Source organism: Diaporthe citri (assembly GCF_014595645.1).
Source record: "Diaporthe citri strain NFHF-8-4 chromosome Unknown scaffold_1, whole genome shotgun sequence".
NCBI classification, from domain to species: domain Eukaryota; kingdom Fungi; phylum Ascomycota; class Sordariomycetes; order Diaporthales; family Diaporthaceae; genus Diaporthe; species Diaporthe citri.
In genome coordinates, this window is record NW_025064846.1 from 3,310,270 (window position 1) to 3,334,856 (window position 24,587).

Genomic DNA, 24,587 nt, shown 5'->3' on the forward strand with positions numbered 1-24,587 from the left:
ATCCTGCGCGTACTTCTTCGTCGGCAGTCTCGTCTTCCTCCTCGCAGTGTCGTGTGACCAAGAGATTCAAAAGACGAGAGCCCCATTCTACACGGCCTTCCTTGACCCCTTGAATACCTGGATCTCCAGCTGGCGTTGACCTGGTTTTGCCTCGGTATATCAGACACCATGGCTGTCGACCGCTCCGAGTTCTTGAGCAGCATTTACAAAGAGGGGATATTCAGTAAGCATACTCACTTGAGATCACATCGGATGCCCCGGAATCTGACACGGCTGCTTTTCCCAGACAACAGGGTCGTCTTCGTGACTGGAGGCGCAGGTACCATCTGCAAGGTACAGACGAAGGCGCTCGTCTATCTGGGCGCAAACGCTTGTATTCTTGGGCGTAATGTTGAGAAAACAGAGGCCGGCGCCAAAGAGATAGCAGCTGTCCGCAATGGCGCCAAGGTCATCGGTATTGGTGGTGTTGACGTGAGGAATGTATGTCACCATCATCGTCACCGTCACCGCGACTGCCACCGGCCCGAATATATACTGACCCAGGCTCACAGTTCGACAGCCTCAAGGCCGCAGCCGACCGTTGTGTCAAGGAGCTTGGTGCTATTGACTTTGTCATGTCTGTCCCCCACAAGTGATTCATATCGGAATGGTAGACCTCCGCGTACTGACTGTCCTCAACATCAAGCGCGGGCGCAGCAGGCAACTTTGTGGCTCCCATATCAGGCCTGTCCCCCAACGGCTTCAGGTCCGTCATCGAGATCGACACCATCGGCACGTTCAACACCGTCAAGGCCACGGCGCCCTACCTGGTCGAATCAGCCGAGCGGAACCCAAACCCACCACCCGCCGGCCAGGTCGGGACGGGAGGACGGATCCTAGCCGTGTCTGCTACCTTCCACTACACCGGCCTCCCTCTCCAGTCCCACGTCAGCGCCGCAAAGGCCGGCGTAGACAGTATCATGGCGAGCGTCTCCCTCGAGTACGGGCCCATGGGCGTATGCGCCAACGTCATCTCGCCTGGCGGCATCGACGGCACTGAGGGCCTGGAGCGGCTCGCCAGCAGCACGGCCGCCCACACTGCGGCAGCCACCGCTGCCATCCCGAGTGGGAGGTGGGGCACCGTCCGCGATATTGCGGATGCGACGGTGTGGCTGTTCAGTGATGCTGCTAATTATGTCAACGGTCACGTTCTTGTCGTCGACGGCGCAGCGTGGAGGAGCCCCGGCGCAATGGCTGTGGGCCTTGACGAAGGTATGCAGTATCCCGGCTTCCTGAAGACCGGGCACTCTAAGAACATCAAGACCGGGAAGAAGCCAGACAGTAAATTGTGATTTTGCGTTCTAGAATAGATGGCGGCGGTTGAGGTCGGTTACTTCCAACGAGGTTCTTTGGAGGAGCTACAATCTTGTACTAAGTATTCTGTTGTCCAAGTAGCGCCTGCAATCTATGCTGCTCTCATGCCATGCCAGTCTGTAAGAATCTCTCCCTTTGGCGTCTGCCTGAACCTGCTCCGTGCCACCCACAACACCTCGAATCCCGCACCTCGACGCTACTGTCGTCCCTTGCCAGCCGGGGGTGCGGATGTCCACTGCCTGACCTTGGCCAATGTTCCTGGGTGGGGGCTGCTACTGCTCGGGAGCAGCACGGCCTGACGGGCGGGGTCGGTTACCTGACGCCCATCTAGGTAGGTACCTAGTCACACAGTAGCCCTGTTGCCTGTGCTAGGCCGGCGACAAAATCTGTTTAGCTTCGATGCCTCACATGAAGTCATCGTCACCGAACTCGTTGTCGTCGTAGGCATTGGTGTCGGTAGTGGTAGGCCGAGACATAGCCAGGGTGGTCTTCGTCTTGGCCGCCTTGCTCTTCTTGCCGCCCTTCTCCTGTGCCTTCTCCTCCTTGAGCTTCTCGTTGCTGAGGGTCGTCAAGGCGCTGGCGACCTTCTTGATCTGGTCACTGGGCAATTTCCTTGGACAGCTGCTTGGCGAACTCGACGAGGAACAGCGTGTAGTGGGCCTTCTTGGAGTTGCCGGAGATGATGGGACCCATCACCTCGCGGAGCTGTTCGAACTGCGCCTTCGTCTTGGGGTCGAAGAGAGCCACCGTGGACAAGTCGATCAGGTGGTTCGGATCCTTGGGGTCAGGCACAGTGGAGCCCTTGATGACTGCCTTGCGAGAGGACGGGACACCACCGACATCGCCCCCGAAGAGATCCTCGGCGTGCTTGAGATCGGCCTCCTTCTGGGCTTGAGCAAGACGGGCCCTCTTGGTGGCTTCATCCTCGTCGGACTCGTAGTCTGAATCCTCCTCGTTTTGCTTTTGACGCTCTGCAATCTTCTCCTGCAGGCGCTGTGTCTTGGACTTCTTGTTGGCTTTCGCTTCGGCCTCAGCCTTGGCCTTGGCCTCCTCAGCCTTCTTTGCCTTCTCGCGCTCAACCTCCGAGTCCTCGGCGGCGTCCCAGGAGTCTAGAACCTGTGGATGGGCTGGTTAGCTGGGCGCTCGACAAAGTATTTGAGGTGGGCGGCGAGATGCCTACATCGTCATCGTCTTCCTCATCGTCGAACTTGCGTCGGCCGGCGGCGCCAGCCTGAGTTGTCTCTTCGGGGGAGCTGGAGGCATCGGAGCCCTCTTCGTCATCTGCCAACAGAAGACGTTGTCAGTTTGATCCAGAGCCAAGCGGTCGGCGCAGATGTAGTCCTCCCTAGGCCTGTTTACTCTCAACTTCCAAAGGGCGGGTCTCATGGAGCGCTGTCGGAGTGACAGGAAGGCACCAAGCTGACTGGCAACCGGGGGATTGTGCCCAACTCGGGGATGAGTCTTACTTACCCCACTTTCCAGCCATGTTGAAGATGGTTCGGATGGTCGTAGGTGGATAGGGGCGATTTGAATGCTATCGGAGTAGTGGACCGTGGTGTTTCGAGAGATCGCGGGGCCTCTGCTCTTGGGAGTCGACAGGGACAATGTCAACTGGCAGCTCGGTTGCGTTGGTATTGTGGCTCCGTTTGGGCACAAGCCAGAAAAAAAGAGTGACCGATTTAGGCGCGGGAAGCAAGGATTTGGAGGGGTAGATTTTTGGCGGGGATGTCTGTTTACATAAGCACACTGGGCAGGTCTGGTTGTCTCCTCTGGCCCCCTGGAAGAGAAGCGGGTCATTTCTAGCCTGAACTTCAATCCAGATCTTATACTTTGCTACAACCACTTGGCCTTCACGGACCGTGGCACAATTTTATGATGCATTGAAATCATCTATTAGACCAAGAGTCATGGGAGAAGTAAGCGTCAACACTTGATCTCGAACTCATCTCCTCAGCAGCAGATGATACTCATTTCAAATAGGCTAGAGTCTCCTTGGACTTGTTTGATATTTGGCGCCACACATATCGCCTCCGTCCAGAAAGCGTTTATATTTCGAGTAGTGAGCTACATTTTATTTCCTCGTTGTCTTTGCAATCCCAGCCTCTCAGACAGTGCCGTGTGCTCTGAAACCTTTCCATCGACTGGTATTTCCCTGTGTTTGGCACTCGACCTACCGCTGCAGCCGGACACTGCGCATGCTAAATACTGATTGCTGTATCTGCGTCCCACCCAGATAGGAGAATATATGAACAGGCACGTAGCACACAGTGATTGGTGACCATTTATGTATTATAAAAAATGGATTTTCATGGCAAGGGGAAGAGATGGGACAGGGCAGTGAGTTGCTCCATACTCCTTCTCACCTCTACAGAGCTCGACCGACTTAGTGCGGTGTCGCTGGTGGATATTAGACATACAGAGGTGGTGAAATCGCTTCATCTGAATAGCATGGATGAGTGAGCCTTTAGAAGTAGTCCCGTCTGGTTCTGTCAATACCTAACCAGATGTGATTCACATCCCGAAGTGGAACTTCTCAACTGGTTGGGCGGAGCAAAAGCGCAAACTTCCGTGCCACGACACGAGCGCCATGACGGAGGAGCCAACGCCACCCGTGACAGCCAACGCCATTCCGTAAATAATAGAGTTTCTTTGGATTTCAGTTGGTCAAAAATCCATCCATCCGTCCATTACCGTAATGTATCTCGATTCAACCCCTGGCTGAGGCTGTCCCGGTGCACAGCTGGCAAGAGTTCATTTTCCCCCTTGTCTTTCTGACTTCCCTTTGATGCTACATGAGTTGTCAATATCATGAAGCTGACACTCGTGAATTGTGAGCGAGACTTGTTTTTCAAATTCAGTTGAAAGGAGACCCTCTAATATTACTTGTATTTTCAAAGGGAACCCCATCGTCGGGAACGACCGCAGCTTGACATGGCCCGCGGAGTCAAGGATCTATTGCGACTGTGGAAGTTACGGTTCTCCTGGTTGACTGCAAAGATGGGTCTGCTATTGTTGTCATCCGGTAAGGAATCCCCGTGGATGGTCCTCACTTCGGGATTACTGAAATATTCAAACACCTGGGCGGGGCGGAGGCGTCGGGGAGCGATGTCGAAGGTGGGTCTGCAGCAGACAAGTCCGTGTAATTCGATTGGTCAGAGCCCGACGACAAGGCAGCGGAAGACACAGCCGTTCGCAGTCCCGGCGTCTCCCGAGCTCGGCCCCCTAGGCCAGAGAATTTCCAGGCTCCTTTCCCGCCCGAGCTGACAAGAGCCACGGCCAGCTGACCACGAAAACCCATCCAATTGTCAAAGGCTCATCTCAGACTTCTCTCATGCTCCACCGAATCGGGATTTGCTGCTGGTCTTCGGTGGAGGTGAGCGTGCCTCGGGCTCCAGCGCATTGGGGCGACCCTTGAACGCCGACTAACTTGCTCACGGCAAGGCTAGGGAATGTGACACTCCTGGGGCTGGGCGGGCTGCTTACTCACGGGCCGCCGGTGGCTCGTCCCCTTTGTGATGGATGAAGCCGGCCTGAATACGTGGTCATGGCGTCCTTGTTTCTTTTCTTGATTTATGCTGCTATTCCTTCAGCGTCATCTTTCTTTCCGGTCTTTCCCTCTAGCAGTAATGAGCGGGCTCATCCTGCCGGCAGCGGCCTCAGACATTCACTTGCACCTGCCTCCCCTTCCGTATAAAGCCCGGCTTAGACCAAGGCGAGGTTTGCCTCAGGACCTATCATTTCCCGTAGTCCAAACCAAAGAAGACTGAATAAGTCATCATCATATCTCTATTGAAGACAATCTCTACTCTCACCTACAAACCACCAACCTCGATGTTTGCCCCACGGGTCAACACCAAAATCTGCTCTCCAAAACAGGCGAGCCAGCTCAGCCGAGCTGTAGCTCCTCTGCTACAGACCTACATATCCTCCGGTTCTTCCTCCTCAGTAGTCGGCCTGCGGCTGGCTGCAACCTCTGCCTCGCCCTCCAGCCAGCACCGGCGTTTCTCATCAACCCCGGCAAACCACCTGCGCGACTTCTTCCCCGCCAAAGAAACCGAGAATATTCGTACGACGCCCCCGGCCTGGCCTCACCATGGCTCTACAGAGGCCGCGATGCTGGCAGTCGAGCCCGGCCATCGCCCGCCCGTCACGCTGGGGGACCGCTTCGCCTGGCGTCTGATGAGGCTCTGCAGATGGGGGATGGACACGGTGAACGGGCTCAGCAAGGACCAGAAGACGGACAAGAAGAGCCCCACCACGGCGGTGGTGGCCGACAAGCCGCTCACCGAGGCACAGTGGCTGGTCCGCTTTATCTTCCTCGAGTCCATCGCTGGTGTACCTGGTATGATAGCCGGTATGCTACGACACCTCCACTCGATCCGGCGCCTGAAGCGCGACAATGGCTGGATCGAGACGCTTCTCGAAGAGTCTTACAACGAGAGAATGCACCTCCTGGTATGTCTCCTCTGTGCCTGCACCTTCCATCCTTGTTTCCTGCAAATGTCAGGATGCTGACCAACTGCCTCGTAGACATTTATGAAGATGTGTGAACCAGGCTGGTTCATGAAGTTCCTCATCCTGGGCGCGCAAGGCGTCTACTTCAACGCAATGTTCCTCAGCTACCTGATCTCTCCCAAGATCTGCCACAGATTCGTCGGATACCTCGAGGAGGAGGCCGTCCACACCTACACGCGATGCATTCACGAGCTCGAGGCTGGGTATCTTCCGAAGTGGACAGACCCGAACTTCAAGGTGCCGGACATTGCCGTGACATACTGGAACATGCCGGAGGGTAAGCGGACGATGAGGGACCTGATCCTGTACATCCGCGCCGACGAGGCCACCCACCGCGGAGTCAACCACACGCTTGGCAACCTGAACCAGACGGAGGACCCGAACCCCTTTGTCAGCACATACAGGGACGGCCACAAGCTTCTGCCAATGACGAAGGCTGAGGGATGGGAGAGGGAAGAGGTTTTGTAAAGAGCAACGGCACTCACGTTCAGGGACGGCAAAAACGCGAACGGGTTTGGGCGTTATTCTCTCTTTTTATTTATTTTTTTAGTCTTCTTAGACTTGCATACTGGCCAGGGCCTGCGGCGTCCTGGGAACTTCTCTACTCTAAAGATACCCTGAAAATAGACCTATAGAGCTCTGTCAAGGAGACAAGCAATGGACTCACTTCCTCAAAAAGGAAAAAAAAAAAAACCGGCTGTGGGATTCCGTGCCAGTCAGCGCAGGGCTCTTGTTCCTCAGCGGAGCCACGAGACATGCATTTTCCTTTACCGGCCTGGTCGATCTCACGCAGCCACAAGGCTGACAGGTCCGGCTGACTGATCTACAGGCAGACACCACGCCTACTGACGTGGTACGTCTCGGCCACCGCACGTGTACGACCATTTGGACCGGGCATCAGGGGCATGGCGCCTGGGAGCAGGTGACGATTGGCAAGCAAAAGACTGGTGGATAATGAACGGCCCCGGGGTGAGAGCCCCTCGGTCTTGGGAGCCTTAGTATGCCTGATTACACCCAATTCAGGCACTTTGCTTGTATATCGCGATTCTAGGCTAGGAAAGGTCTCACCTCCCAGCTGGTGCGCGTGCTTCATTTTGTCAGTCAAGTTAGCATCGATATCGGATCCTTTATTTGTACATTGTGGTGAGCATTGCGGAAGACGTCCGCGTATTAGTCTTGGCCCCTGGTCACGCACAGGGACAACGGGTGCAAAGACGACAGAAGTAAGCCGTAGACTGCAGGGTCAGTCCAGCCAACTGGCATTGGGTAGGTGAACCACCAGAAATTCCGAATCAGGCGCGTGGGGGTAGTAGGGAACTAGGTACAAAGCTGTTCGCAGCTTTTAGAATCCGCCAATGTTTTTTTTTTGTCCTGGTGGGCTAGGCAGGTGGACACCTTGTGGGACGGCAAGCGCTGGAGGAGCCCGCCGGCGGAAATCCTTCGAAGCCGTTTTCTGCTTTCTAGAAAGGCATGAATCAGCCCTACAGATCTCACCTGCAGCATTTGAATGCCGAGGGGCGGGGTGGGGGCCTCGTCGATGGCGAGAACGTGTGGATGTTTGTCTTGCTCGGTGTGCTGTTACGCTGCAACTGTACTGATTCGCTCCATTGCCAATAAGTGTCCGATGCCAGCGGACTGACAAGTCGGGAGTTAGGATGCTTGGAACCAGCAGGCTCGCCCAAGATGCTTCGAGTGAGACAATGACTTACTTCCTTGTTGGCACCCCTGGCGCTTTTGGTCTGCCCCTTAATCACCAAAACCTCGGACGAAGCAATAAGCTCAGGAAGACCCATCCTGTAAGCAGAACTGGTGAGTGGCAGGTTCGGATGAATGTAGACCGGGGGTATGAGATCATTCAGGAGGTGTGGTCGATCTCTTTCAGTTCGCCCAGTGTTACTGTGTATGCTCCCCGAGGAGAGCTCTTCCCGAATACCGTTGGAAGTCAGGCTTTCTGGCCGAAGAGGTCTAGATGTGGAGGGCTTCCAAAATAGAAGCGAAGTCCACCCTGCTACCCTGCCATCCAGCTGGACAAGGGAAGGGCACACCTGTCGATCGCCCGTCCAAGAATCATCAGGGGTGGGGGCAAGGTTGAAACAGGCCCGCGGGTGAGTAGTCTCTTCGCGTGTAGGCAGACTGGCAGACAGACGGTGGGGAGGGCAGCAGACTCCTGCGTAACATGTTGTCCATGTTGATTGGTCAGAGTCCGGCGATGGGCCGGCAAATGAAGCTGACAGGTCAAATGGATTGTGTCCCGGTATCGACGGTTGTTGTTCCCCGAGCCTTGATGCTCTGCAGCTGCTGCGGTGCTTCCGTTACCGGTGAGCAGGAGACTGGCCTTTAACTGATTGTTTCAAAGGCAGCGGTTCCCCTTTCCCATGGTAACTGAGCACGTCAGGGCAGCCCTGTCGAGGACGGAGACTTTTCAGGTAGATTAGGTACAGCCTCAATCGTCATATGGGCTGATGGCTGATGCCACGAGATTAGGTTCATCTGCGTGGGAGCCCGAGCGCCGGGGACAGTGGCAGCGAACAGAGACATGGCATTGCTACTGCCGGTGGGCAGTGCAGTGGCAGCAAACGCAACTGGGCGCGAGAGTTGAGGCCAGAGCGAACATTAGCGGCGCCCAGGGGAATCTGGGGCTAGCAGCCAGTCCAGCCTGCAAGTCTAAGACATTGGCGATCAAGACGACATGTTAGACACGGCATGACGCCTCGGTTTAGATAGGGCTGGGCTTGCGGCAATGAATGGTATCGAAATCTAGCCGTCAAGCTTGTGTTGCTCCGCCTCGTTCATAGCCTGCGCCGCGCCCGTGTTGCCCACATGGTACGCGTCTTGGTCTTCGAAGGCTGTATTGGTGTAGCACGACAATTCAACGTCCCAATGGGCTCGCTCGGAGTGCACGTCTGTGCAGCCTGACTGGATGTTGGCTCCCACGTTGCGACTGTGGTGCCAGACTGGTCGTTGTGACCGAGTCATGAGAGCTGGTGCGCCCGTTCCTCAGGCAGCTTTCCCATGACGCCCGACAGATCGGTACCAAAATGCTGGAAATTTGTCCTGCCGTATAGTAGGACGTAGTCGCCTTGGTGGTGCTGCCTGGATAGTGGTGCTGGTAACTGGGCCCTGACTGTGCAAAAGTCACAGACGGTGGGGCTGTCTCATCAGTAGCGGGAGCTTTCTTATCCGGACGACATCCTGTCGCCTTTTGGCTAGGCATTATATCCAGCCCACGGCCTGGGCTCGAGTCGATCCGAGACTCGACATGATACCACCTGTTGTCACGATAGAACCCTGGAAATGTCCTGAATCGCCTTGTCAGGGCAGCCATTCGGTCTAGCGTAACGCCAGGAGTGACAGCGTGGAGGACAGAGATGAGGCCAGTCAGCAGCGTTGCTGGCATCCCTGCATGGTGACCCGTTTCTTTACGGGTGGAATAGGAATACGAAAGCGAGATGTACTGTAAACAATGAATGAATAGTGCTGTGATGTGCTATGCCGTGCTGTCATATGGGACGGGATGCTTCCCCACTGCCTCTGGCCCTGCGAGCGTGTGTGCACCGCTGTGCGCTGCAGTATGGATCCAGTCAGTCAGTCAGTCAGTCAGTTAGTTGCTGCAGCTGTCAGTGACCTCGACTCCGGTTTCCGGTCTGCTTGAGGGTCCTGATGCTGCTTCATCGTGGCTTCCGGGACACTGTATCTTGCCAGGGGAATGCTAACAATTAAAGGTGAAGTGTGTTGTGTAGACAGTTAGGGATCACAGTGCACAAGACAACGGCCAAGCGCCCGCCCCGACGAGAATCCCATTCTACAGCAATCTCCAGGGCGCTCTTGGGGGTGGAGACGGAGGAGGATGGAGGGGTCTTGGGTTGCACAGTACCCTACCTACCCAGGAACCAGGAGCACAGTAGCCTCGAGCAGCCCGTCCGTCAACGGTCCTAGGCCTGCACCACTCCCCCCGGCTCGGGGTTTCCTCCACTCGGTGGTCTCAGTTCAGCTGTCACTGTCGCTGTCACTGTCATCCTGCCACCAGCTCGCGACTCTTCATACACTCTCCCAGCATCCAGTGCTGCCCTGTACACGATAGCCAGGCCTTTACGAGATAACGTGCTCTTGCGACACGTCATATTCATACACTTGCGACTCCAGACACGATACGACGGCCGTCAGTCTCGTCCGTCCGATCCAGCACGGCCAAAGTCGGAGTCCGCCCGCCCGCCCGATCTAAGCGCCCATCCTCCAACCGACAACCGTTTGTCGCATCGTCGCATCGTCGCATCGTCGCGCGCATTCAGTCCACTCTTCACTTCCCGCCGGATCGTGACAGCCTTGACTCCTGACGTCGTGGGTTTTGACACCAGTACTCGTGCCGACAGTCGAAAGCAGGCTCCTCCCCGAGTCCCGCGCGATACACATTGAGGGGCAGAAGCGAGTCGACGCTCGAGACAAGGTCGCGCCAGGCTGTGGACCAGCTCCCAGCTCCCAGCTCCCAACCGCTTCGAGTGCGTCGCGTCATCGTATACGTGCTGTCAAGGGGGAAACATTGTTTTCGGAATCAAGATTGGAGATCAAAAAGAGGTCAGTCCCGATCCGATAGCCCTGAGCCCGGGGCAATCTACCCTAGGTTCTTGCACAGCCTTCCCGCTGTCGCTGGATTACGCGAGTGGGGGGACACCACCGTGAGACACCAGCCTCACGGCCACCCACGGGACACCACCCGGCGCATTCCACTTTTGATGTCAAGTCGAACAGGCTGGCAAGACGTGCTCGAGATTCTGACTTGCAGACCAAGACCATAGATCGCAGGGTAATAAGCTACAGGAACCCGTCGCGACCAGTCACGCGGCACAGCGGCATCACTATCCAAGCAGGACGGCGCACACCCGGGATCGAGTGGTTTTTGTCTTCGCAAAAGTACTCTCCTACGAGTTTTGAAAACGGTTTGGGAGACCAAGTTCTCTGACAGGACGAAGAGCCTCGCATAGAGAGAGGGCAATTGCTGTGTACCGCTCGGGCTGCGCATGCCGTCAGGCACTAGGACACATCACCAGGGCACGACATCCAGGCACCAACCCCAGTCTTACAAGGTTCGGCGGACAGCAGCAGCAGCATTTCCCGCTTTGTTTGTGTGTGTGTGTGTGTGTGGTGGCCCTCAGGTTGCTGAAAGCCAATACCTGTCTCATCATCCTGAGGTGGTAGGGCCTGATAGGACCGTTTCCTGGGTGGGTTGTCAGCTCTTGCGTCCAGCACAGCCCCAATACTGGTGCTCCGCCACCGAGTCTCGCAGGCTGACCCGGAAACTGCCTTGCCAGATACCTGCTGTTCTAAAGACGGAAACAACAGGCAAACCACACCTAACCTAACCTACTATCCACTCCTTTACCCCAAGCTTTCCAGTGCCACAGGGCCCTGGGGTTCAAGTTCCCCTGGTGGACCGGGAGCCGTGTCCCGGAGTACATATCACACCCACATCACCATGGACCAACAGCAGGGAAGGGGTCGTTCCCCCTCTGCTGCCGCACATCAGCAACAGCCTCATATAAACCAAAGCCACTCGCCTTCACCCGCCCGACCATACCCTGCAGAAGCCTCAAACATCGGCCTGGGTATTGATTTGGAATCTCAAGCACAGCCCTTTGCCGCCGGCACCTCGGACTACTCCACCTATAACGGCAACAACTTCCTTGACCCTCAGCAGGGCCAGTCCTTCTCGGGGGACCCGTCGTTTCAGAGCTTCACAGCACAGCTGGAGGGAACCAACGACCTCTCGTCCTTCGCGCAACAACAGCAGCAGGTGCCCCAGCACACCGTGGCCAACAACTTCCAGGACGACTTCACCATCTTCCCGTCCACCACGGGAGAGCAGCAGTACGGCACCTCGCTATTCGCCGGCGACCCGGGACTCAACCCGGCCCTTGGCGGTCCGGACAACAGCATGGCATCGGCGCAACCTCACCACAGCCCCACCCCACCTCATCTTCTGAACCAGGAGCCAACGTCAGCCCCGTCAGCGCACCACTCCCCCAACTTCAACCAGCACCAGTTTGCGCAGCGCCCGAGAGGCCACTCGCGCAACGCGTCCCTCGGCGTCGAGGCTGCCCTGCTTCCCGGCCAGGACTGGAGCAACGTGCCTCAGTTCCAGTCGCACAGGAGGAGCCCCTCGGAATACTCCGACGTGTCGTCAGTCGGCCACTCGCCGAACCTGATCGCCAACGACAGCTTCGACCATATGGACCCGAGCCATTCTCCCATGCAACGCCCTCAGGACCCAGCTGTACTCCAGGAACTTCACGGCATCGGCAGCTTCACCATCTCTGACAGAGGCCGCAGCCCGTCTCACAGCCCTGCCATCTCTCCCCGGATACTCCCCCAGCAGCAGATGGCCGACGTCACTCAACACGGCTTCACCCTCGGAAGCAATGGCTTCGTCGGTGCTCCGCCCCAACAGTACGGTCTGCAGGCCCCCGAGGCTTTCCCTCAGCTCCAGCAGACTAGTGCGCCTGGCGAAGCAGCGCAGAGCATGCCGCAACTAGCGGCCCCTACTATCAACATCGACTACGCCCCACCACCAGTGCGGAGCAACTTTGATGGCAGATCGTCGATGGATACTGATGCTCTGACACCTCCTGAACGAGGTAAGTTTTTGGCGCAGGTCGTGATTCGAACCCAAGGCTTACTCTGAAATAGGTCGCCAGCGTGCCAGGCCCAGAGCCGTGACCGATCCCTACAACAGCGGTGCTTACCGGCAGTCACCAGGGGGCTCAATGTCTCCCCATCTAAGCCCTGGACTTTCTCCCAATAGGGACGATTCGTCTCGGTCTTTGTCGCCTCTTGACCGCCAGCAGTCTGCCTCGCCCAGTAGGCGACGTCAATCAACGTCTGCAGTGCCCAACAATGTGATCGCGCTTCGCCTCGTGGAGGGCGAGGGCAGCCAGGACACTTCCGGAGGCCCCAAACGTGTGCAGAAACACCCTGCGACTTTCCAATGCTCTCTCTGCCCCAAGCGCTTCACCCGTGCGTACAACCTGCGCTCTCACCTGCGCACCCACACCGACGAGCGGCCCTTCGTGTGCACTGTCTGCGGCAAGGCTTTTGCGCGACAGCATGACCGGAAGCGCCACGAGGGCCTTCATTCAGGAGAGAAGAAATTCGTCTGCAAGGGTGATCTCAAGGCTGGCGGACAGTGGGGCTGTGGAAGGCGCTTTGCACGTGCCGACGCGCTTGGACGGCATTTCCGGTCTGAAGCCGGCCGTATCTGCATCAAGCCACTCCTCGATGAGGAGATGATCGAGCGGCAACGCCAATGGGGCGAGCAGCGACTAGCGGCACAGCAGGCCGCCGCTGCACAACATCAGCAGATGGCAATGGGCGGTCTAATGGCACCGCCGGCCCTCGAGAACCCAAGCTACCCATCTGCAGGCGGATACATGCTTCCTCAGGCGCTGTTGGCGCAATACCCAGCGTTGGCCAACATGGACTGGGGCGCAGCGAACATGCAGGGCGACGTGAGCGACATGGGAGACGACCTCAGCGGTCGGTCGAGCTTCGATGCGTCTGACCTTGAAAATGAGAATGATGACGGCTATGTTTCCGGGCCAGGGACCGGTTTTGGCCCTGGCGGCATGACTGAGGGTTTCGGCGAGATTGGCTATGCCAGTGACTATGGCGGCCGCTAAGCCTTGTCATCTTGTGGCTTCTGGATATACTTCTTCCCCGGCGTTATGCAGCTTTCTTTGGGTTCTCGTTCGATTCACCCCGGCCATGGTCATTGATCGGGCTCGATCTTTGGGGGAAGACCTTCGACAGTGGCGTTTCATGATTCCCATATTGGAAAACATCTGGAGACGGGCTTTCACGGGCTGGAAATATCCCTGACACATTTCTGGAGAACGCGATGTTGCGGGTTCGGTTGGATAGAGCACTTTTTAGGATTCATTTTAGATACCAGTATCAATTCCTTTCTCAAAACAACACCTGGACTCTCTTCTCTTGCACGCGCAAACAAAATTAAATGTTCTTTAACCTCAGCATGGGGAACACGCTCATCCGATCTCAAAAGCGTAGAATGATCCGACTAGTCCAAATTAGCTCTCAATCAAGCAATTCCTCTGTCAGAATTCTAGCGGTCGACTTGACAGGCTTCGAAACAGCGGCACAGTCCTTTCAGTCACCCACCCAGTGGCAGAGTGGGTTGAAGCAGCAAAAGCTAGACTCATTACACATACAGGTCGTCTACATTTCCATCTTCCGACATCATCGATTTGTGTACACAACAGCGGGGCCAGGAGCTAGCCTAGTGGTCCGCAGCCCCAAGGTTCAGATCCCTGAACTCCCCCCTCAACTCCTCCGGCCCGCGCTCCTTCCACTCCCCGGCGAAGGCGGCGACGCGCGACGCGATCAGCTCCGGGTCGTAGCCAAAGTACTTGTACGCGGCGGCCCCGGGCAGCGAGTGGCCGAAGGAGCTCATGGAGTAGCCGGCGTCGGCGTAGCGCTCCCAGCCGTTGGCGGCGTAGGCCTCGACGACGACGCGGGGCGGGGCCTTGCTGCCGCGGTACCGCAGCACATCCGCCCTGTACTCGCGCGGCTGGGCGTCGAAGAGGCGCTGGCAGGGGAAGCTGACGACGCGGGCGCGCAGGCCGTGGCGGTCGCGGAGGGCGTCGCGGGCGCGCACGGCAAAGGCCATCTCGGCGCCGACGCCGATGAGGGTCACGTCGGCTTCCTCGTCCTCGATGAAGGGGTAGGCGCCGCGGAGGACGCCGTCGCGCGACGAGTGCTGGGGGTACTGCTCGAGGTTCTGGCGGGAGAGGGAGATGATGGAGGGGGTGTCGCGGGCCGAGAGGGCGGCCACGAAGGCGCCCGCGACCTCCTCGCTGTCGCAGGGGCGGATGTACAGCAGGTTGGGCATGGCGCGGTACAGGGCGGCCAGCTCGACGGGCTGGTGGGTGGGGCCGTCCTCGCCCGTGCCGATGCTGTCGTGCGTGCCGATGTGGATCGCCTGCAGGCGCTGGAGGGCGCCCATGCGGATGCCCGGCGCCGCGTAGATGTAGAAGATGAAGAAGGACGATGTCACGGGCAGGATGGTGCCCTTGCTGTAGGCGGCGAGGCCGTTGGAGATGGCCGCCATGGCGTGCTCGCGGACGCCCCAGTGGATGTAGCGGCCCGAGTAGTCGCCGGTGATGCCGCACGTGGGCCGGAGGTCAGGGTGCTGGAAGTCTGTCTTGCCCTTCCAGATCATGTTGACCGAAGGGCTCAGGTCGGCCGTCCCGACCGTGAAGCTGCTCAACTTGGCAGCCAGGGGGTTGCAGACGAGCCCTGCGGATTTCCTCGAGGCTGTGGGTGCTGTTGGGAATTCCTCCTTCTTGGGAATGAGCTTTGTCCAGTCCTCCGGGAACTCGCCGCGCACGCGATGCCCGAACTCTTTGGCCAGGTCTGGGTATGAGCCCCCGTACGAAGAGACCAGCTCGTCCCACTCCTTCTCAAAGCCACGGCCCCGGGTCCTGATCTCGGCGAAATAGTCGTACACCTCCTGTGAGATCTGGAAGTGCTTCTCGGGGTCGAAGCCCGCGTTCCTCTTGATGCTGGCGACGTCCTCCGCGCCGAAGGCGGCACCGTGCGCCTTCGCGTCGCCGGCCACCTTGCTGCCGATTCCGATGACGGTGCGGATGTTGATGAAGACGGGCTTGTCGGTGCTGGCGCGCGCCTCGACCAGGGCGGAGACGATGCCCTCGACGTCGTGGTTGCCATCCAGGACATCAATGACCCTCCAGCCGCACGCCGTCATCTTGGCGTTGACGTCCTCGGTGTTGGTCAGGTCCACGGAGCCGTCGCAGGTGATCTGGTTGTTGTCGTAGACGACGACGAGGTTGTTCAGCCTGAAGTGGCCGGCCAGCGAGATGGCCTCGAGCCCGACGCCCTCCTGCAGGCATGCGTCGCCGATCATGCACCATGTCGTGTTCTCTACCACCGGGAAGCCGGGCTTGTTGTATGTGGCAGCCAGCTGCTTGGTGGCCATGGCCATGCCCACGGCATTCGCGATGCCCTGGCCAAGGGGTCCCGTCGTCACCTCGATGCCCTCGTGTTCGATCTCGGGGTGTCCTGGGCAGATGGAGTCGGTCCGGTCTGAGTGATAGGACTTGAGCTGGTCAAGCGTCATGTTCTTGTAACCGACAAGGTGCATGAACGTATACTGCCATAAGCAACAGTGGCCTAGACGTGTTATTTTTCAGCATCTCTACCCTGGACGAAAGACAGGGTCGGGAGATGAAAGAAGTCACCATTTGAAAGAACGAATCTATCTCGGTTGAAAAAGTTTGGATTCTCTGGCGAGTAACGCATCACATATTTCCACAATGCGACACCAATGGCTGCCATTCCCATGGCACTCCTGCGGAAACCGCCGCTCATCAGCCATCACCCACTCATGAGAATTGGGACACACAAGATACATACCCAGGGTGGCCGCCCTTGAATTGCTCACAAAGGTCGGCAATAAGACATCTGAAGGTGCGGAGGACAAAATCCGTCTTAGCAACATCTTTGAGCTCGAGTGTCGAAATGCCGGCACCGTCTCCATTTGTCTTGTCACCGTCCGCTGAGAGTTTCAGCGGCAGATGGGAGACTGTGTCTGCGGGGACATCTACTACTGAAGGAGCCATTTTGGAAATTTTGGAGTGGGAGAGTTATGTGTCTTGTCCATGGCAAGGACCGCATCACTTGGCCGGCCATGATGAGGACCCGTCGTTCATATATCGTGGTCTATGCTCCCCACGATGTCTACTGTTCGAGGGTGGCCAAATGACGTTGGAGAAGAGCCACGACGGTGCCTTCGTCGCACGTCTCGGTTTGCCTTCTTTGCATTTCAGGAAGTCCCAAGCGCTGCTATGGAGCGCCACGGCTTTCCCTCCCTCGCCCAGCGGTTTCGAGTGGAGGAGAGTCATGACCCCAGGCACCCCACCAAACCATGGTTTGCCCAATGCGACCCAATCCATGAGAAGGCTAGAGGCAATTCTGTCATGCGGCACCAAACTTCGACCCATACCCAACCCGACGGATCAGGCAAGCCGGCCTGCTATTATCCGAGTGTCTTGCTCTCTTCCAAGGTTTATATCCCGACCAGCATACAGCCGTCGACCAGGTGGTTCACCAGGCTGCCAGGTGGCGGGGACGTCGGCGATTCATCGCGACAGTGCGGAGGTCACTGTAACGCACCTTACTCGGCTCTCCGTCACGGGTCCGGCACTGTCATTGCACACGATGGGAGGGGGGCTCTTGAAGCCACCGCCGACTCGACAGTCTCCACAGACTGCTTTGAGGCGGAACAGGACCAGTCCCGCAGGTGACAATGACCGACGACAGCGCCTCGGCCTCACCCCCGAGGGGCGAGGGGGAGGGCCCGCGATCCTCGTCCGGCACAGACTCGTCGCACCCCGCGAGCCAAGCACGTGCGAACGCGAACCGGGTGCTGGAACTGCAGGCGTAAGCGCAAGAAATGTGAGTTGGCACACCGCAGCCATGTTATATCGCCACACAGTCTCCCAGCACGGCGTGAATGGACCAGCCATATATCCACAAGCCATGACGTCTCCTTCTCCCTCTCTAACAAGATGCAATGGTGAGCAGGCGACGAGCAGAGACCATCCTGTAAGGAGTGCTCGCTGAGGGGAGTGCCGTGCGAATGGGGCGTGCGGCTTGTGTTCCGCCCTGAGCATGTCGAGTCCATTCCCGCCAGCCACCCGTCGATGCTTGAGACGGCGAAAAGCCAAAGCTGCGGAGATGTTGAGGTAAGGCTTCGACAAAAAAAGGCCCCACGGCACTATGTTGTTCTAATTATGCTAGATCATTGATGTGACCAGCGAGGTCATCCGAGACTATTGGAATGAGCCCAACATGTCCGCCAACGGCGGCCGCCCTGCCGCAGGCCAACCTCGCAGGACGTCAGATCAGCAGGACCTGAGGGATCAACAACGGCGTGGATCCCCGAAATCTTCGAAAGACAGCACAGTTTCCACGCTGTCTGGCCAGAGGGACGACGTGGCTTCGCTGACCGCCGCAGGCAGCTCGGGACATGCCACTGATGCTGCCTCAGCACCTGTGACGCCGGCCCCAGGCCATCTTCCAAACCTTGAGGGCTCAGCAAATATCCCGTCGCCGCATTCGTACGACATGATTCATTCTGCAGCCGCCCAATTGCTTGACTTGGGGTGCTCAGCCCCCGGGGCGCCTCCTAATGTCGATGCATCGCAGAATGCGCTGCTGCACCCGGCAACCCATAGCAGCAACCCTAGTATCGCCAGCCCGGGCTCCGAGGGCATGTCACACGATGGCATCTTCTTGCCTGGCTCGGCGTACCTGGAATTCCACTCTGCTTTGAGAAGTCATACTTTCTATGCGGCTCGCTCGGCTTTGCCCAGTCGATGCGGGACGCCAGAGTGCCCAGAGACAGCGCACGCAGCGACAAGAGCTGAAGGTCAGTCCGTCCAGGAATGTTTACTGCCGAATACTCACACAGACACGGTATCGGCGCTAGACGATGTGGCTTTATCCCGGCCAACTCCGAGGCTCAGCGAGTTGTCACAACAGGAGGAATTTGAATTATGGAAGAACTGGGTGGACGAAATCGGTCCATGGGTTAGTGTGCCTCTCATATCGACCATCAACTTCAGCAGACAAATAGTTCGCTTGACTCACATCTCATTCAGCTTGACAAATTTGACAACCAGCGACGGTTCGTTCGCGTCTTGCCACCACTGGCACGAGAACATCCCCACTTGCGATTCTCGATGCTTGCACTCTCAGCTCGGCAGCTGGAGCGAAAGTTTCCAGACCGGCCTGCCACAAGCCTAGGACTCTACCAGGAAGCTATCCACCAGCTTGTTCCGCAGCTTCAGACAAGGACGACGACTGTGGTGGCATCATGTGTTGTTCTCTGTGTTCTTGAGATGATGAGCTGTAAGTCTCAGACGATGCTGGCCCGAGTTGGCCTTCCGGTTCTCATAATTGACTTGGATCCAGGCTCTCCAAAAATGTGGCGTCGACATCTTGATGGCTCCGCCAGCCTGATCCTGTCACTGGGCATCAATGGATTCTCTGGAGGATTGGAGCAGGCTCTCTTCTGGTGCTTCGCACGCATGGGTGAGTCCTCGATGACCTACCTTTCAAATCTCTGACGATTCGGGCTTCTCACCAATGTGTTTCGATTTGCAGATCTATGCGGCGCACTCATCTCAGACGAGCGGACTATTATTCCGATCGAGAGTTGGTTGCCGAAGCCAGCTGCGAACGAAAATGTTCACCTCGCCTACAGTGCTGCTGGATTTGATATGTACGCCAATTACATCGTACACCTCTGTGCCGAGGCCATGGACCTATTTGCCGACAGCACAAAAGGCCGCGAGGATTTCAACCGTCGCTGGAGCAGTCTCTTCTCACGTCTCAACGACTGGTACCACTTGCGTCCGCCGGAGATGAGACCTGTTCTCGACCTACCACAGTTAGAAACTGAGCCTGAACGACCATTCCCAATCCTTCTATTCTCAAACCCGTCCGCCATATCTGGGAACCAAATGTACCATACCGCCGCTCTCCTCATGCTGCAGAGAATCCCCCGAAGCACGAGGTTGCCGCCCGGGACTCGGTCCATGCTCTGGCACGCTCGTAGGATCTGCGCCATCTCGATATCGAACACCGACCACGCCTGCTGGACCAACTGCATCCAGCCTCTCTGGATCGCAGGGCGCATCATGTCCAACCCGTCCGAGCACCGCGCGATACTCAAGACGTACGAGCTCATCGAGAAGGAGACCGGCTGGGGTGCAAAGTGGCGGGCCGATGACCTCAGGACATTCTGGGGAGACCTCGACGGAGGCTGAAACTGTTCACGAATTTGTTTGGCATTTTTCCTAACACAGCCCTGCCTACCTATGCAGAGGCACAGTGGCCCCCATCCACCCTGAGGTCCGCGCCCGTCATGAACGAGCTGCCTTGCGACAGGAGGAACACGGCCGGGGCCTTGAAGTCCTCAGGCGCCCCGAGCCTCCCGAGGAGCGCACCGGCCATCCAGACCTTCTCCAAGTCGGGGTTCGTGGCCAGGAGCGCGTCTGTCATGGCCGTTCTTATGTACCCTGGGGACAGGGTGTTCACCCTGATGCCGTATTGGCCCCACTCCTGCGCTACGGACCGGCACAGTTGCTGCACTGCGGCTTTGCTGCTGTTGTAGGCGGAGCATGTCAATCCCTGGAAGGAAAGGTGTCAGCTTTTGTCGAAATACACTCAGGCCGAATGAAGTGATGGAGGGGCAGACTTACGCGGTTGGCAATGTCACCAGACATGGAGGCGATCATCACAATGCTGCCCTTCACACCGTTCTTGATCAAGATCCTCGCAGTGTGCTTCGCCGTCAGGAAGGTACCAGTGACGTTGACGCTGAACATGCGCTCGAAGTCGGACTTGGGGTACTCGATGGCCGGGGTCTTCTGCTGGATGCCGGCACACGCGATCGTGCCGTAGAACGGGGCGCCCGCCTCCCGCCCCTCCCTCTCTATCTCGTCGAGGATGCTCGAGAGGTTCTCCTCGTCCGTGATGTCGACGCGGCGGTACGAGAGCTTGAGCCCGGATGTCTTGGCCGTCTTCTCGATCGCGGCCCACTCCTCCGCGGCGGGGGTCTCGAGGATGTCCAGGCAGGCGACGTTGCCGCCGGCCTCGAGGACGGCTGCTGCGAGTGTGATGCCCACGCCGCGGCCGCCGCCCGTGATCGCGATGGTCTTGCCGCTGAGCGAGAACAGGGCTGTGTGTGAGACGTTTGCTGGTGTCACCCTGGACTCTGGGACGTCCGCCGGGAGCTTCAAGTCGGCAATTTGTTCACCCATTGTTTACGAATATGTGGGGGAGGACGAGAGTTGTGGGTGTTGAGAGGCGGTTGAGAGGGAATGTGATCTGAAAATCTAAAGCGAGCAAGCTGCAAAAGCGACGGAATGACGACAATCTATGTTTGACCGGAAGAGAATGGAAGAGGAGATCTTTACTACGGGAGAAAATTGCAGGAGGAGAGCGATTTTCTAGAAGCAATCGTCATATCAGTATCGGCGACCATGGCTTTCGCCGCAGACCACATGTTGGAGCATTCGGTATCCGTCCGTTCCTAGAATCGTAGGTCTAAGCATTTTGCTCCATCTGGAGACGTTGTCAAGATGCCCGGCGGCGGGACCTAGAAACGGGTCACTATCGCTTCACGCTGCCTGTTTGGCCATTCAAAAATGCCTCGACGTACACCAGTTTCACTTGAGCCTGATGTTTTTCGCGTCTAATGAGAGCAACTAATGCAAACACGTGGAAAAAGAATCTGCCCGCCTCGAACTTGGACGAGAAAGCCCCCGCTCGGTCACGGCCCTGCCCCAACGGCGAACTAGGAAAGTCGAAGCGCGGCCTGCATGACTCTGCCCCAGGGGGGTCATGGGCCCTCCTCTTCCCCGGAAAACTTGTTACGGGGACCCCAGGAAAACCGGCAGGGGGGACCTGCGGCAGTGGATCAAACACCCCTACCCCCCTGGCGTCGAAGTTTGCTCTGAGGGAGAAATGGCCCGATGAGGATGGATACCAACGTCGTCATCAAACATAGGACGCGGCTTCTTCCTAAGGCCATTTCAGGAATCTAATTAGAATTTGAAGCCAAGTGTTGGGGAAAGATGGTTGTGTAGGTGATGTTATTCCCCACGATCCCCGGGTTATTTACGCACAGCTGGGGTATCCAAGAGTTGGCGCGTTCGCTTCAGTTGCAATGACACGGGCCTGACCGGCGGGTTTAAGCAAAAATATATAACAACGACTGTATCCTTGACTCCAACGCTGTTATCGTCCTCCTCTCTCGTGCATCAAACCCCATCAAAATGACAATCCTCACAGGCCGCCCGTTGCATTGGGCAATTACAGCTGCAGCTGGCTCCGGCTTCCTATTGTGTACGTGAAGATATCTTCAACCTATCGACCCTTCGCCGCCATTAGGCTGGTATCGTCAGATGTACAATCAGAGAGCCGGACAGCCTTGCCTCTAGGGGTCCCCGAATACTTCCCGGACGAGCAGCTGCTAACTTCATACAATGGGTAGTCGGATATGACCAGGGCGTCATGTCAGGGCTGTTGACAGGCTCAGCCTTCACAGCCCAGTTCCCCGAGATCGACACCAACGAGGGCTCCAACGGCAGCGCATCCCTTCAGGGCACCGTCGTCGCCATTTACGAGATCGGGTGCTTCTTCGGTTCCATCCTCGCCCTCGTCTTCGGAGAGAAGCTCGGCCGCCGGATGACGATATTGATTGGGTGTCTTATACTATGTGTTGGCGGGGCGCTTCAAGCCTCTGCATACTCGATCCCGCACATGATCGTTGGACGTATTGTGGCGGGTCTCGGGAATGGAATGAACACTAGTACCATCCGTGAGTTCATTCTGCGTCTGGGCATCTCCTGATGTTTCTTTAATTGATCCCTTTGATGGGCTGACACTCCCGGAAGCTGTGTGGCATTCCGAATTGATGCAGGCGGATAAGCGTGGTAAAGGGGTAAGCTTGACAGTCAACCACCGCGCCTTGCTCTTTACATGAACACTCCACTGACGACGTGTTATAGCTTAGCATTGAGCTCGCCATCAACATTTTCGGTGTTATGACGGCTTACTGGGTGGACTGTAAGTGCACATCGCGCCATGATTTCTATTTACCATATGCTACCTCCAAGCCGGATCGTCCACCAGGGTCATCTCAGTAGCAACCTCATTTAACAACCCCTCTACCTTGCTCATATTCAATGTTGTTTTGAAAATCGCTAACAAGGGTCTCCTCACAGATGGAATGTCCTACGTCAACAACCACGCACAGTTTAGATTCCCATTGGCTTTGCAATGTCTTTTCGCTGTTCTCACAATTGCCCTGATGCTAGTCTTGCCAGAGTCACCACGATGGGTAAGTTAATAATCTATCTTTCAATGCTATGGGGCTTTCAAAAGTTAACCAATCCTCGGGGGACACAGCTCATTGCGCAAGACCGACACGACGACGCACGCCAGATCCTTGTAGCCCTGCTCCCCAACAAGAGACCCGATGAGGATTTTGTCAACAGGGAGATGGCAGAGATCCAACACGCAATCGACGAGGAGAGAGAGGCAGCCCATGGCAGCTCGTACAAAGCACTGCTTAAGAATGGGCCCCAAAAGTTCTTCTATCGAACAATGCTGGGTATTGGAGGCCAGTTTATGCAACAACTCTCGTATGCGATTCCTATCATATTTTTCTCTCCTCCTTTCCGCCACTGGGCCTTGTACAATTGCTAATCACCATTGCTATTCAGAGGGATTAATCTGATTACCTACTATGCACCTGTCATCTGTAAGCAACCACGCGTCTTCTCCTTGCATTTTCTCCCACCTTGCCTCCCATTTTTGAACATATCATCGAGAGCTTGCACGATGCTCGGTAGCTTTATAAAACTGGGCCATCACTTCAGAGGCATATCTTTTCCGATCGCTCATCAGCTAACATCTATAAACAGTCCAGCAGTCCGTCGGGCTCACCCACAACATGTCCATGTTGCTGGCTGGATTCAACGGCGTCGCCTATTTCCTGAGCTCACTCATCCCGATCTGGGTCATCGACAGGCTGGGCAGGCGGAAGCTTATGCTCTTCGCCGCTGCCGGACAAGGCTGCTGCATGGCAATCCTAGCCGGGACCGTGTCTGATGGCTCTGCTTCAGCTGGAATTGTCGCGTCTATCATGCTGTTCGCGTTCAACTTCTTTTTCGCGATCGGATTGCTGGCTATTCCCTGGTTGCGTAAGTCTTCACTCCGCTCTTTGAAATCTGTGTGTATCACCTTGGTCATTGTTCCTGAGATCTGACCTCGATATAGTTCCTGCCGAATATGCCCCGCTCGCGATTCGTCAGAGAGCGGCTGCACTTGCGTCAGCATCTAACTGGATCTTCACGTTCCTGGTGGTCGAGATCACACCAGTTAGTATCGGCAACATTGGTTATCGCACATATATCTATTTCTGCAGTATGTATATCCACGCCTGGACAGGCAAGATCTACTTTTTCGATGCAATCAAAACTGACCTCTTCATAGTCTTCAACTTCTGCTTCTTGCCCTTGATCTACTTCTTCTACCCAGAGACGCAGAACCTAACATTGGAGCAAATTGACAAGTTGTTCACCGGGGACAAGGTCATGCTCCATTGGACACCATCTATGGGTCAGATCGGTGACGTGGGCGAGATCAAGGACGGTGTTGTGGAACAGCACCTCGAGAAACAAGTTGCCTAGGTTTACCGTCCAACCGGGTTTGAGGAGAGCTCAAATTACTTTCGTTCTTGTTTGCGATTCATCTCGCAATTTCACGTCGATTTTGATTTTTCGTGTGCAGATACCAACAGCTATTAGTTGAGTCGTAATACCCAGACTGCGAAGTGCGGAGTATCAAACCTGTCGTGCTTTTTCTTTCTTGTCGCTCGAAAGCTGGTTGAGCTTACTCCGATTGCATCTGAAATGAACTCTGTGTTGCTGTCTGAGGTCGCTGAATGTATAAGCCAGCTCAGCAATAAACGGAACCTGCTGAGGTAAGCCCTGTTAGACTGACCACGAGATAAGATAAGCTTCCATAAGCTTCCTCCCTGTTCTATAACTCATTACACAGTATCAATAAAGCTGGTTTCGAGAATCTGGCATGAAGACACGGTCACTTCCTCT

At 56.5% G+C, this 24,587-nt stretch overlaps 8 protein-coding genes across 8 annotated transcripts; 5 read left to right on the forward strand and 3 right to left on the reverse strand.

Annotated features, from left to right (window-relative positions):
- Positions 1 to 168: 168 nt before the first annotated feature.
- On the forward strand, positions 169 to 1,331 carry INS49_000885 (uncharacterized protein; the record flags this gene model as incomplete). The annotated part of the gene is made up of 4 exons (XM_043161720.1): positions 169 to 223; positions 287 to 480; positions 552 to 616; positions 686 to 1,331. 4 exons carry the CDS (start codon positions 169 to 171, stop codon positions 1,329 to 1,331), a joined length of 960 nt encoding a protein of 319 aa, XP_043030226.1.
- A 426-nt stretch (positions 1,332 to 1,757) lies between these two features.
- On the reverse strand, positions 1,758 to 2,839 carry INS49_000886 (uncharacterized protein; the record flags this gene model as incomplete). The annotated part of the gene is made up of 4 exons (XM_043161721.1): positions 1,758 to 1,953; positions 1,988 to 2,469; positions 2,534 to 2,634; positions 2,824 to 2,839. 4 exons carry the CDS (start codon positions 2,837 to 2,839, stop codon positions 1,758 to 1,760), a joined length of 795 nt encoding a protein of 264 aa, XP_043030227.1.
- A 2,345-nt stretch (positions 2,840 to 5,184) lies between these two features.
- INS49_000887 (uncharacterized protein) lies at positions 5,185 to 6,336 on the forward strand (the record flags this gene model as incomplete). The annotated part of the gene is made up of 2 exons (XM_043161722.1): positions 5,185 to 5,808; positions 5,884 to 6,336. 2 exons carry the CDS (start codon positions 5,185 to 5,187, stop codon positions 6,334 to 6,336), a joined length of 1,077 nt encoding a protein of 358 aa, XP_043030228.1.
- A 5,002-nt stretch (positions 6,337 to 11,338) lies between these two features.
- INS49_000888 (uncharacterized protein) lies at positions 11,339 to 13,538 on the forward strand (the record flags this gene model as incomplete). The annotated part of the gene is made up of 2 exons (XM_043161723.1): positions 11,339 to 12,497; positions 12,748 to 13,538. The coding sequence occupies 2 exons, from the start codon at positions 11,339 to 11,341 to the stop codon at positions 13,536 to 13,538; spliced, it is 1,950 nt and encodes a 649-aa protein (XP_043030229.1).
- A 617-nt stretch (positions 13,539 to 14,155) lies between these two features.
- On the reverse strand, positions 14,156 to 16,517 carry INS49_000889 (uncharacterized protein; the record flags this gene model as incomplete). Its single annotated transcript, XM_043161724.1, has 3 exons — positions 14,156 to 16,068; positions 16,137 to 16,246; positions 16,312 to 16,517. The coding sequence occupies 3 exons, from the start codon at positions 16,515 to 16,517 to the stop codon at positions 14,156 to 14,158; spliced, it is 2,229 nt and encodes a 742-aa protein (XP_043030230.1).
- A 686-nt stretch (positions 16,518 to 17,203) lies between these two features.
- On the forward strand, positions 17,204 to 19,730 carry INS49_000890 (uncharacterized protein; the record flags this gene model as incomplete). The annotated part of the gene is made up of 7 exons (XM_043161725.1): positions 17,204 to 17,337; positions 17,591 to 17,642; positions 17,698 to 18,328; positions 18,371 to 18,489; positions 18,561 to 18,810; positions 18,874 to 18,993; positions 19,066 to 19,730. The coding sequence occupies 7 exons, from the start codon at positions 17,204 to 17,206 to the stop codon at positions 19,728 to 19,730; spliced, it is 1,971 nt and encodes a 656-aa protein (XP_043030231.1).
- Positions 19,731 to 19,779: 49 nt separating this feature from the next.
- On the reverse strand, positions 19,780 to 20,726 carry INS49_000891 (uncharacterized protein; the record flags this gene model as incomplete). The annotated part of the gene is made up of 2 exons (XM_043161726.1): positions 19,780 to 20,094; positions 20,166 to 20,726. The coding sequence occupies 2 exons, from the start codon at positions 20,724 to 20,726 to the stop codon at positions 19,780 to 19,782; spliced, it is 876 nt and encodes a 291-aa protein (XP_043030232.1).
- Positions 20,727 to 21,743: 1,017 nt separating this feature from the next.
- On the forward strand, positions 21,744 to 24,164 carry INS49_000892 (uncharacterized protein; the record flags this gene model as incomplete). Its single annotated transcript, XM_043161727.1, has 10 exons — positions 21,744 to 21,813; positions 21,962 to 22,288; positions 22,365 to 22,411; positions 22,479 to 22,536; positions 22,695 to 22,810; positions 22,879 to 23,114; positions 23,196 to 23,233; positions 23,397 to 23,675; positions 23,752 to 23,898; positions 23,968 to 24,164. The coding sequence occupies 10 exons, from the start codon at positions 21,744 to 21,746 to the stop codon at positions 24,162 to 24,164; spliced, it is 1,515 nt and encodes a 504-aa protein (XP_043030233.1).
- Positions 24,165 to 24,587: the final 423 nt, after the last annotated feature.